This window comes from Pelophylax lessonae (assembly GCF_965119305.1).
Source record: "Pelophylax lessonae genome assembly, chromosome: 4".
In the NCBI taxonomy this organism is placed as follows: Eukaryota; Metazoa; Chordata; class Amphibia; order Anura; family Ranidae; genus Pelophylax; species Pelophylax lessonae.
Window position 1 is genome coordinate 81984824 of NC_138771.1, and position 12774 is coordinate 81997597.

Sequence of the window (12774 nt, forward strand, 5' to 3'; positions counted from 1 at the left end):
TTTGGGTGGGGGTGCATGTCCCTGAAAAACAGACAGTTTAAGCTTGGGGACATGCAGCCGGAACACACAAGGATATCAGTTTGGGAGCTTCGGCGATGTCTGTGCAGCTGCTGCAATTTGTTCTGTAGGATTTTTGTTTAATTAGTACAGTTTTCATCTGAAAATTCAATACAAATGCAATGCAAAACATTACATCACTTCCAAATTTTTATTCTGTCGTATGAGAATTTTCATAACTTTAGTAACCTCTTCATTTTCGATATGAGACTAGCTTTCAAAAAAAAAAAAAAACGGATGATTATTGGTTCGATAATCTCATCGAGTATACAAGGCTTTAGTAAGGATTTTCACCCTAAAGCAAACCATAGATGATTTGATTTTATTTCCTTCTACTATGGGTTAAAGGAAAGAAAATTCCTGGATTCCTCCATCAACACAGTCAGTGTTGCTATGGAAGTCCCTCCCACAGCACTATCCTATTCGGCCAGCGGGGAGCCTTTTCGGCTGGCAGAACATAATGATTGCTTTCTATAATCACCAGCAGTATTCACATATATATAAAATCCAACAAGCTGGTTGTACTAAAGTTGATTGATGGATCTTGGGTACAACCAGCCTGCCCACAGGTCGATCGAATCTCGGCCAGTCCCTGATGAACCTCCCAAGATCCCACCCATCTTTAGCCAGCTTAGTTGCAGAATCACTTTCTGATCGTGGACCTGGGGCAAATAGGTGATCTCGCTGAATTAATTGAAGTTGGAGGAAAGTAAGGTCACCATGCTGGCTCTGCTGTCTGGCAGGGCAGTATAAATCTGAGGACTAAATAGACAGTAAAAAAATCATTTAACAGGTAAAACAGCTCCCATATATGTATTTCATTTGTGTTTTTAGCTGTTTCCCTTGGCTTTAGACTTAATATAGAAAGTGGAAATCCTTTGTATTTGCCTTCTGATGTGGACATACCAGTCTGACTGCTGTAAAATAATGGAAAAAGAAGTGTGCCATGCTAGAAAATGGCACAGGTCCTCCAAGGGATTGGCAGAGGCCTTGGAAATGCTGTTTGTATTGCCAAGTCTGAATACAAGAAAAAAAACATACCCTAGATTCCTACAAGGTATCGACACTGCTTCCTATGATTAGATAGGGGGAGCTACTCCACTATATATACTAATAACAATATACTCACGCTCCAAAATGCATATAAGTTCCACCCCTACCTATATATTTAAAAAGCAATATTTTATCTTAAATTTTAATTTTGCAAATACCTTTTCATTATACACATTATAGTATCCTCAAATGGAGATATGAAAAAGAGAGAGGAGGGTGGTAAATGTGTGGCTACTACTACTATCTGCATATAAACTTGCCTTTATTGTAGAAAAGTAAAATCCACTATATATATATATATATATATATATATATATAACACACATCACAAGACTTCGTAAAATCTAATTCCAGCTAGCCTGCTCCTGTAAATTTGCTCATATATATCGAAATGTACAATTACTACACTAATTGCCAATAATTATACAATTTATACATCCATCTCATATTATGCTACATAGCCATCCTTCAAACAAAGATTTCCTGCAATACCATAAGTAACGGTTGCAAATGTAAGGGTACTTTCACACTATCTGCTGTCCGGCGCGGTCCATTCTCTGCTCAGCGGGGGATCGATCCACCGATCCCCGCTGAGCTGTCAGATCCCCGCTGTCCCCTATGGGGGAATCGGATGAGAACGGACCGACTGTCCGTTCTCATCCGATCCCATCCGATCCGATCCGCTGGACAGATGGAAAATAGGGTTTCTATCCGTCCGGATTTCACGGACAGGATCGGATGCGGATGGCAGCGGGTGTCAGCGGACATGTCTCCGCTGACATCCGCTGGCCCATAGGGATGCAGGGAGGATCCGATCAGGTCTGCCTAAAAAACTGACAGGCGGATCTGATCGGATCATTCGTGTGAAAGGGGCCTAAGGATGATCATCTCACATAAACTGAACAGGTTTGTCCTAGAAAGTCCTTGTCATACTTGTCATGATCTATTATTTCCAGAAAAGATCTGCCACACCTTCCTCTCTCTTTATATCTCCATTTGAGGATACTATAATGTCTATTATAAAAAGGTATTTACAGAATTGATGTTTAACATAAAATATTGTTTTTGAAATATATAGGTAGGGGTGGAGCTTATATCCATTTTGGGGTGTCTGAATACAGCTGATTGGTGGGATCGGATTTGGTTAAGACCCCCTGAGTTCCCCATTGGGTTAAAATTATTTTCTAGAAGCACCTCAATGCTCAACATGGGGATTCCCATTATATCCTATGGGACCCATTCACACTTGAGTGTCTTGTTGCTTGAAGCTTGTCACTCAAAGCTCAAAAAAAGAACATTAGCTTCCTTTGGGCAGAGTTGTGAATTTTTCATGCATTTGGTGGGAGCTCAGTGGAGTATGTGGTTGGAGGATCTGATGGATGGAGACCCTCACTTTCCACACTGAGGACATTTTTTTTTTTCTAGAAGCGCCTTAACGCTCAAATTCCCATTGTATCCTATGCGACCCATTCAAACCTGAGCATTGTGTCACTTGAAGCTTGTGGCTCAAAGCTCAAAAAGCACAGGAGCTTGTTTGGGGCAGAGTTGTGCATTTCTGATCCCTATAGACTTCAATGAGGTCTTCTAAAAAAAACATGCATTTTTTGCCCAGGTTTCTGTTACTAACTAGCTTTCCACTGTCTAAAACAAAAATACTGAGGCACTGTTCACACCTGAGCGTTTTTCAGCTCGTAAAACTGTGAAGTCTCAAAAATGCCCAACAAGCAAAATCCCATTAATTTCAATGGTCCCTGTTCACTTATGTGCGTTTTGTCACCTGAAGCAAAACACCTAAAGCTCAAAAAAGTACATGAGCTTCTTTTTTGGCAAATTACAGGCGATTTTGTTAGATGTCAATGCCTGCCTCCAAACATCTGCAAAAAAATGCCTGAAAAGCGTCCAAAAAACGCCCCAAAAAAACACCTGAAAATGATACGCTCAGGTGTGAATGGAGCCTGAAACCCGTGTATCAACGCCCATAAAAAAATGCTCCAAAAAACCTAGAAGGAAGCTCAAACATGAACCCAGCCTTACATAGGCTGAGAAGTGTGAGTTATGGGACCAACTCTTTTCTAAACTGAACTCATACTGCCATCTAATGGCCACTGACAGAACAGCCCTTCTGGAGGAAGTGTCACATTGTTTCCATTTTCTTCCAATAAGCTACTGCTAATGTCAAGTCTTTATTGATACAGTATTGCATATTATACCTAGAGATTTTTTTTTTAATATTGCATTTATTTTACATGTATAAAAAAAGGTTATACCTGTATTCCAACTCCAAGCAGCATACTTGATGCTTTTGAACTAATTTATCATTAAAAAATAATGTTTCACTGCTAATTATGCAACTGACAGGTGCTATTTAAATAGCATTCTGGTTGTTTTTAATAGAATTATTTTTTTTTAAAGGACCTCTGAAAAGTCAGGATTGTTTTGCTTTGACAAATGTCAGTGTTCTTTCTTTTATTACACCTTTCAAAAGAAAACAAATCTGAGCGATTTATTCCCGCCACGTGTTGCCATTTATTTTGCTGCATTTTCTGTGGTTTTCCCTGGAATTTGTTCACACCAGATATCCTGCAATGCTGCATTTAGGTCAGTTCAAATGCAGCCTTAAGAGCCAGTTCACACCACTTGCAGTCCAGTGCATTTTTTTTTTCTGTATCAAAAACGCATGGAAAGGAGGTTATATGGATTTCAATGGCATAGTTCACACCAGTGTGGTCAGTTTCAGGGCTTTCCAGTTCCAGAAAAAAAAAAAAGTAGAACATGCTGCACTGGACTCTGTACTGGAACACAGTAAAAACGCATCAAAAACACACTGGAATGCATTAAAAACGCACCAGACCCCAGCACAGTGAGGGCCAGTTCCCACCATAGAAACGCAAGCCAGGTGCATTCTAGATGGTTTTCTGCATGCGCGTTTTTGACACGTTTTTGATACATTCCAGTGCGTTTTTGATGAAGCCCAATGCATTTGTCCCTTCTTTTTTCTTCACCTTAAATAAGGACATGTGTGTTCCATTGCATTTATGGTGCGTTTAGGTGCGTTCTTGATTAATTTTACTGCATTCCAGTACAGTCCAGTGTAGACAAAATGCAGCATGTTCTACTTTTTTTTTCTGGAACTGGAAAGCACTGGTGTGAATTATGCCATTGGAAATCATATAACCTACTTTTCATGCATTTTAATGCAGAAAAAAAAATGCACTAGACTGCATGTGGTCTGAACTGATCCTAAAAAAAGAAAGTCTAAAGTATCCAAAATGTGTGTCAGTGCACATTAACACAATGAGGGAAATTTGACAAAAGTAGAGCAGACTGAAGAGCAAGAGTGGCTGTGTATGGCAACCAATCCACTTCTATCTTTTATTTTCAATGCTTAACTGAAAAACTGAGGATGGAATCTGATTGGTTGCCATGCACAACTTCTCCAGATTATGTCTGCTCCCCTCAATGTGCGGTAACACAGGCATGAACAAACTCTCAACTATTAATGTAAAATTTAGAATTATGTCTAATAATGTAAAGGATAATTTATATAATTTTAAATGGGGATATTTGGCTTTTTTTTTTCAGCATGCCACATTTTAGAGTGTCCAAACAGCAAAGCCCAAGAAGTGATCAACACTATTGGACAAGCATTTGAACTGCGTTTTAAACAGTTTTTGAAAAGTCCATCCTTCAAAGATGAGAGGTAGGTCCTTTTGATTGATTATGGGGTGAGCTGATTGTCCTGTTGAACTACATGTACATTTGTTCTGTGTGAATGGGGGCAAAATTAATGTTATTAGGTATTTTCTCTCAGGTTTAGGTGCTTTTAATTCATATAAAATAGAGTGATTTAAGAAAATATTGAATTATGGCCACTAGGTGGACCTGAGGATCACAGTAAATGGATGTAAGTATTTTTCCAATGGTTGTCAGTTCCATCTGCTGGCCATAATGTGGTATTTTCCAGATTCGTTCTATTCTGTATGAATAAAAAACATTTAACCTGGAGAGAAAATCACTTAATACTATTTGTTTTTGCCCCGTTCACAGAGAACAAATGTACAAGCAGTTTCAAAGGACCAGTAACTGCTATTTGTTAGGTGTTTATATTGCTACTGTTTATATTGATATATTTATTGGCATGATAATTGTGTTTGTAACTCAAGAAACAAATCCAAAAACTGCTTTTATTTATCTTTCCACAATAAACTGCAGAAAAATTATTTTTGTTTGATTGTTTCCTGTGGCATACAATGAAAAACATTCTACCAGTACAGAAAATAGCCTAATAACGTGTTTTTTCCCTATTCGCACAGAGCGATTGTACGTACTGTATTACTATTCATATATTTTTTACAAATACACCTCTTAACTTTGTTCAGCCTTTTTTTGATGTGTGTGGCATGTCTAAATAATGAACAGGTTAAAACAAGCTTACTGGTGAGAGATTGTGTGCAAGCCCTAAACTAGGAAAGGGGGGGGGTAGAGAGAATCCCTGGATTAGGAGGGAGGAGTGTGAAAAACCTCTGCACCAGGAGGGAGGAGTGTGAAGAACCCCTAGACTAGGAGGGAGGAGTGTGTAGAACCCCTAGACTAGGAGGGAGGAGTGTGAAGAACCCCTAGACTAGGAGGGAGGAGTGTGTAGAACCCCTAGACTAGGAGGGAGGAGTGTGAAGAACCACTAGACTAGGAGGAAGGAATATGAAGAGCCCCTGGACTAGGAAGGAGGAGTGTGAAGAACCCCTAGACTAGGAGGTAAGAGTGTGAAGAACCCCTGGACTGGGAGGGAGGAGTGTGAAGAACCCCTGGACTAGGAGGGAGGAGTGTGAAGAACCCCTGGACTAGGAGGGAGGAGTGTGAAGAACCCTTGGACTAGGAGGGAGGAGTGTGAAGAACCCTTGGACTAGGAGGGAGGAGTGTGAAGAACCCCAGGACTAGGAGGGAGGAGTGTGAAGAACCCCAGGACTAGGAGGGAGGAGTGTGAAGAACCCCTGGACTAGAAGGGGGGGTGTGAAGAACCCCAGGACTAGAAGGGGGGAGTGTAAGGAACCCCAGGTCTAGGAAGCCCTAGACTAGGAGGGGGGAGTGTGAAGAACCCCAGGTCTAGGAGGGGGGGAATGTGAAGAATCTCTGGACTAGGAGGGGGAAGTATAAATAACCTTTGATTGGAGGGGAGAGTGTAAATAACCCATGGACTAGGAGAGGGGAGTGTAAAAAACCCCTGGACTAGGATGGGGGAGTTTGAAGAACCCCTTGACTAGGAGGGGGGAGTGTGGAAAACCCCTGGACTAGGAGGGGGGAGCATGAAGAACCCTGGACTAGGAAGGGGGGGGTGTAAAAAACTCCTGGACTAGGAGGGACGAGTGTGAAGAAACCCTGGACTAGGAGGGAGGAGTGTGAAGACCCCCTGGACTAGGAGGGGGGTGTAGAGAACACCTGGACTAGGAGGGGGTGTGGAGAATCCCTGGACTGGAGGGGGGATCAGGGGACTGGAGGAGGTGCAGAGAATCCCTGGACTAAGAGGGGAGGGCGGTACGGAATCTCTGAACTGGGGGTGGAGGGGTATGGGGAATCCTGGGCCTGGAAAGGGGGGGGGGTGGAGAATCCCTGGACTAAGAGAGGAGGGCCGCTTTCGGAAAATATATAATGTCCTGGGAGTTTTACGAAATTATATAGCCAAAAATGAAGATTTTAACGTATGTGCGAAAATTAAAAAAATGCTCTAGAGTAGAAGTGGTTAATGTTAAGTCATTAAAAGTTAAAAAAAAAAAAAAAAAAGTGGAATTTTCTCAATAGGGGTCACTTGTTCTGGGGACAACTATCAAAGGTTAGGTTTCCCCTCATTTTGAGGATATTTCTTCTCACCCTTTTTTTGCAGGGGAAACAATCTCCCATATGTGGGCTCATATAACATTAAAACCTAATAGAGGAGTTAGGCTCCATTTGCACGGGCGACTAGCTCTGGTGCAATTGACAGTGGCTGGAATCTTTTGGCACCATTGAGTGGATAGCTGCGTTCGCTGAGCCCATACACTTCAATGACAGGTCGTCGGTGCCTGCAGCTATCCGGGGCTGTTCAAAGGGCCAGTGATTACCTGCAGTGATCACTGCTGGATGCACCATATCCATGCTCTTACCACTATCCCACGCCCATTGTCCTGAATTAATTCAGGAAGATTATAGTACAAATAAACCTAATTAGCATTTCCCAATGTTTGTAACTTCTCTATGGATCAAAAAATTGTACATGGCCATTCGTCCAACGAATCTGCTTGTACAATAGTTCTGTTTGAATTGGGCAAAAACAAATGTTATTTCCAATATTTTGTCTTTTAAACGAATGTGTTTATTATGAGCAGTAGTAAAATACTGTATTATGGCTGCTAGATGGAGCTGCAGGACATAGGAAATACATATGTTTTTTGTAACAAGGTCTAGTGGTCATAATATGGCATTTTACTACTGTACATAATAAAAGAACGTTTGTTCACGTGAGAAAATAGCCAAAATACCATTCGGTTTTGCCCAATTTGCACTAAACACTGGACAAATGGCTATGCAATTTTTTTTATAAATAGACCCCAAAGTGTTAGGCTACATTTGCACGGGCGATTAGCTCCGGTGTGAATGAGAGTGCCCAGAATCATCTGTTTTTGTCACCCGTGAGTGGCACAGCTAGATGCTCACAGGCTCTAATTAGGTGTATTTGTACAATAATCTTCCTGAACCATTTCAGGACACGGGGCATGGGATAACTGGAAATGGCATAGATATGCACAAAAATGTTTTATATATATATACACACACATACGAGGGGACTTTTTTACATTTAATAGAGTTAAAGAAAGTGTGGAAAATTTTTGAAGAACCTATATACACTATATTACCAAAAGTATTGGGACGCCTGCCTTTACACGCACATGAACATTAATGGCATCTCAATCTTAGTCCATAGGGTTCAATATTGAGTTGGCCCACCCTTTGCAGCTATAACAGCTTCAACTCTTCTGGGAAGGCCGTCCACAAGGTTTAGGAGTGTGTCTATGGGAATGTTTGACAATTCTTCCAGAAGCACATTTGTTAGATCAGGCACTGATGTTGGACGAGAGGGCCTGGCTCACAGTCTACGCTCTAATTTATTTGAAAGGTGTTCTATCGGGTGGAGGTGCAGGTCAATCAAGTTCTTCCACCCCAAACTCACTCATCCATGTCTTTATAGACCTTGCTTTGTGCACTGATCCAAATCATTTTGTGGAGGGGAATTATGGTGTGGGATTGTTTTTCAGGGGTTGGGCTTGGTCCCTTAGTTCCAGTAAAGGGAACTCTTAAGGCATCAGCATACCAAGACATTTTATTTAATTTCATGCTCCCAACTTTGTGTGAACAGTTTGGGGATGGTCCCTTCCTGTTCCAACATGACTGCGCACCAGTGCAAAAAGCAAGTTCCAAAGACATGGATGAGTGAGTTTGGGGTGGAGGAACTTGACTGGCCTGCACAGAGTCCTGACCTTAACCCGATAGAACGCCTTTGGGATAAATTAGAGCGGAGACTGTGAGCCAGGCCTTCTCGTACACATCAGTGCCTGACCTCACAGATGCGCTTCTGGAAAAATGGTTAAACTTTCCTATAGACACACTCCTAAACCTTGTGAACAGCCTTCCCGGGAGAGTTGAAGCTAGTATAGCTGCAAAGGTCGAGCCAACTCAATATTAAACTCTACGGACTAAGACTGGGATGCCATTAAAGTTCATGTGCGTGTAAAGGCAGGTGTCCCAATACTTTTGGCAATATAACGTGTGTGTGTGTGTGTGTGTGTGTGTGTGTGTGTGTGTGTGTGTGTGTGTGTGTGTGTGTGTGTATATATATATATATATATATATATATATATATATGACATTTTGGTGACATTACTCCTTTAAGGGCAATTAAGAAAGCGTAACGTAAAAGTTCTACAAATTGAAAACATCCACAAGTAAAGGGAAAGGAAATGCTTTTTCTCCCCTCGCAGTTCTGGGAAATAAAATACAGACGTTTCCACTGAGTGCTTCATGGAGACATTGTAGAGCGCTTGCCAATTAAAATAAACTATGTTTTTACTTGATCGTATGAAAAAGACTTTATCTTCCAAAGAGAATAGTGAAGGAAACCGAGAAATCCTTGGAGGCCACAGAATGTTGTAACGCAAGATGATAAGACGTTTTACATGAAAACTTCCAGATGTGGCAATTAACAAAAAATGACATTGACATCCTAACCTGGGGAGATAATATGCGATAAAATAATATATGAAAGGGTTGCGATGGAAAAGATACTGAAACTCACGCCACCAATGGTGAAATCTTTAGATCGGTCACATTCCCCCATAGTGATCACTCATGCTGCTTCCCATGCCCCATTGAACAAAGCCATCAACAAGTCGAACATATCAGTTATTATCCCTCCCCTCCCCCAACTTCCTCCACTCACTACTGCTTTTCTGTTCTAGACATTTCACATATCTCTCACAGAAGACATCTTAAGTCATATATCTCTTGAATATCTTGTCTAGACTTTATTGTTTCCTAATACAATTCAAGCCATTCTAGTGTATTTTTTAAATTTTTTTTTTTTATTTGTAACAATTTAACTGCTCACTGCCCAGCATACTGTACGTATGTATATAAACGTCCTGATATATTTTATTTAGAGCTGGCAATTGGCTTTCCTGTAATAGTGATCATATTTATAGCGCTCAGAAGAGGCCCCCGTTAGGCTGTCGCCTGCCGCAGTTCCTGGGCTCTCCTGTACCAACGGGGAGCCCGGGACCATGGTAAGCAGTTTGGTCATCTGTCCACAGAGGGGATGGAGGAACATCCTTTCCCCAATCTCCTCTGATGAATGAAGCCAAAAGCAATGAGGATTTTGTAATTTCCAATTTCAGGCCCCGTTCACACCTGAGCGATTTTCTGCTTGAAGCTTGTAGCTCTAATACTTTGAACAAAAAAAAATCCCATTCATTTCAATGGCCCTTATTCACATCTGAATGTTTTGTCGCATGTAACAAAATGCCTGTTGCAAAAAAAAAAGTACATGAAGTTTTTAGGTAGATTTTAGATAGATTGGCACCATAGACTTCAATGGGAACACCTCAAAAACGCTCAGCATCAGTGTTTACAAGCATTTTAGGAGCATTTTGTTGCATGTTTTCTGGCAAAACAGCAGCTCTTCGCCCCCTAATCCCCTCCCCTAGTGCTTTCTATTGGCTAAAATAACCTTAAGCTTGAATGCACATGTAAAATGCTTGTAATACGCTTCTAAAATGCTCGTAATACACTTACAAAACTCTCAAATTAAAACTTTTCAAAATTGCTCTGCTCAGGTGTGAACAGGGCATCAGATCTGTGTTTGATCAGCAGCCTTGGAGGGCAGGGGAGACATCAGGGGTCCATAGACCCTTAATGTTACCACGAAAAGTACCTGTCCCAAGGGGCTGGTTCACACCTTGTGATAGCAATAAAGGTAAATGAAAAAAAGTGTAAAAAAATTAAATAAAAATAATAGAAATTGTTTTTAAAGGTGCCCCTTTACCCCTGTGTGCCCCTTTACCCGTCTTTAAACGGCCTCCCAGAAACAGACTCCCCACGCGCTCCCGCGAGCGCGCATCGGGGAAAATCTGTGTTGGCCGTGTCCCTTAGACACAGCCAATCACAGATCGTGGTAAATGGCCAATCACAGCGGCCATTTACCACGTGATTGGGCCATGCAATGAGAGATGATCTCATATGTAAACATATGAGATCATCTGTCATCGCCAGCTCTCTTCCTCACACGGAGACTGCATTGTGAGGAAGGAGCAGAGCCCGAACACCGGTAAGAGAACACACAGGAATGTAATCAGGGCACTGATCACCAGTGCCCTGATTACAGAAGAGGGGAAATAATGACACAAGTGCCCACAGTACCGCCATCAGTGCCCTCCATCAGTGCCCATAGTGCTGCCAGTCAGTGCCCATCAGTGCCTGCTCATCTAGGCACTGATGGGCACTGACTAGCAGCACTATGGGCACTGAGTGTGGGCACTGATGGTGCTGATCAGTGCCACCCGTCAGTATTTATCAGTGCCACCCATCAGTGCCGCCTCTCAGTGCCCATCAGTGCCTTCTCTCAGTGCCCGTCAGTGCCGCCTCTCAGGGCCCAGCAGTGCCACCTCTCAGTGCCCAGCAGTGCCACCTATCAGTGCTCATCAGTGCCGCCTATCAGTGCTCATCAGTGCGGCATATTAGTACCTCTTCATCAGTGCCACCTCATCAGTGCCCATAAGTGCCACCTCATCAGTGCCCATAAGTGCCACCTCATCAGTGCCCATCAGTGCAGCCTATCAGTGCCGCCTCATCAGCGCACATCAGTGAAGGAGAAAAATGTATTTATTTTCAAAATTTTCTGTCTTTTTTTCTTTTTTTTTGTAAGAAATAAAAAAGCCAGAGGTGATTAAATACCGCCAAAAGAAAGCTCTATTTGTGTGAAAAAAATGATAAAAATTTCATATGGGTACAGTGTAGCATGACCGCGCAATTTTCATTCAAAGCGTGAGAGCGCTGAAAGCTGAAAATTGGCCTGGATAGGAAGGGGGTGTAAGTGCCCAGTAGGCAAGTGGTTAAAGCATCGCCTATGAACAATTTTAGGTACTGTAGTTTTTCGCCATTTTACAGGCATACACAATTTTATAATCTTAAAAATGTGGCTTATTTAACCTTTCCCATAATAGAGGTATGTTTTTAGACTCATAGCCACCATTCTACCCTAGAAAAATAATCTAAAGAAGGAAAACATGAAGTAGAGGCAATACAAGCAGTTCTTTTTAGACGCACATATGCTTCACTGTAAGTATGTTATGTTATACGTGTGTTATGGTGATTGATGTGAAAAGGTCATGGCTTAGAAGACTAACACCATGAATGAAAAAATAAATCTTCACAAGTTCACCCTCCATATTCTGTCACTGGAAATACTGTAGATCCGGGGATTGTGATCCTTTTCTGGATGATGCAATTCAGACACTCAGGTGGTTGAAGCATGCACTCAATGAAAACATTAAAAAAATGTTCTATATTACATCCTAGTCCCTGCTGCTAACTGGAAGATAGAAAGAAATGATCAGGACCACCCTGTTATGATGTATGGATACATCCGCTCATAGGTGCAAGGGGTACAGTGGCTCCTGGGGTTCTGAAGGAAGTGAGGGAAAATCTCCCCAATAGGATCACATATGGGCATACTATCCTGGCAAAAAAGCTGAACTACACCTATCCTTACAATTTCTGCTTGCGGTGGGACCCTGTACAGCAAGGGATAAATGCTTGTTAGGCCAGCCTTTCTTAACTTTTTTTACCGTAGAGCAGGGTTCTTCAAACTTTCTGAGCAAAGAGCCAATTTACTGTCTTTCAGGCTTTAGAGGAGTCAGACTGTGGCCAGTGGGTGTAGAAAATTCCCCAGTATTAGTGCCTCATCATTGGTTTTAATGAGAGAACCATTGATGGTGTCAGTAGGGGGAATGGTGCCCCATCATTCGTGCCAGTTGGTGAAATGGTGCCCAGGGCCAAATATAAAGGCAAGCTAAGGGCCACAGTTTGTAGACTACTGCCCTGGAGAAAACCCTGAAATAATTTTCAGGTATCAGGGTACCCCTG

General features: G+C 41.9%; 1 protein-coding gene across 1 annotated transcript in view; it reads left to right on the top strand.

Moving 5' to 3' along the window:
• Positions 1-12774, top strand: part of SHC4 (SHC adaptor protein 4) — a 136082-nt gene that overhangs the window by 98976 nt on the left and 24332 nt on the right. The window contains exon 7 of the mRNA XM_082254034.1: positions 4693-4810. Within this exon, the coding sequence (XP_082110160.1) occupies positions 4693-4810 (118 nt within the window). The remainder of the gene's footprint in view (positions 1-4692; positions 4811-12774) is intronic.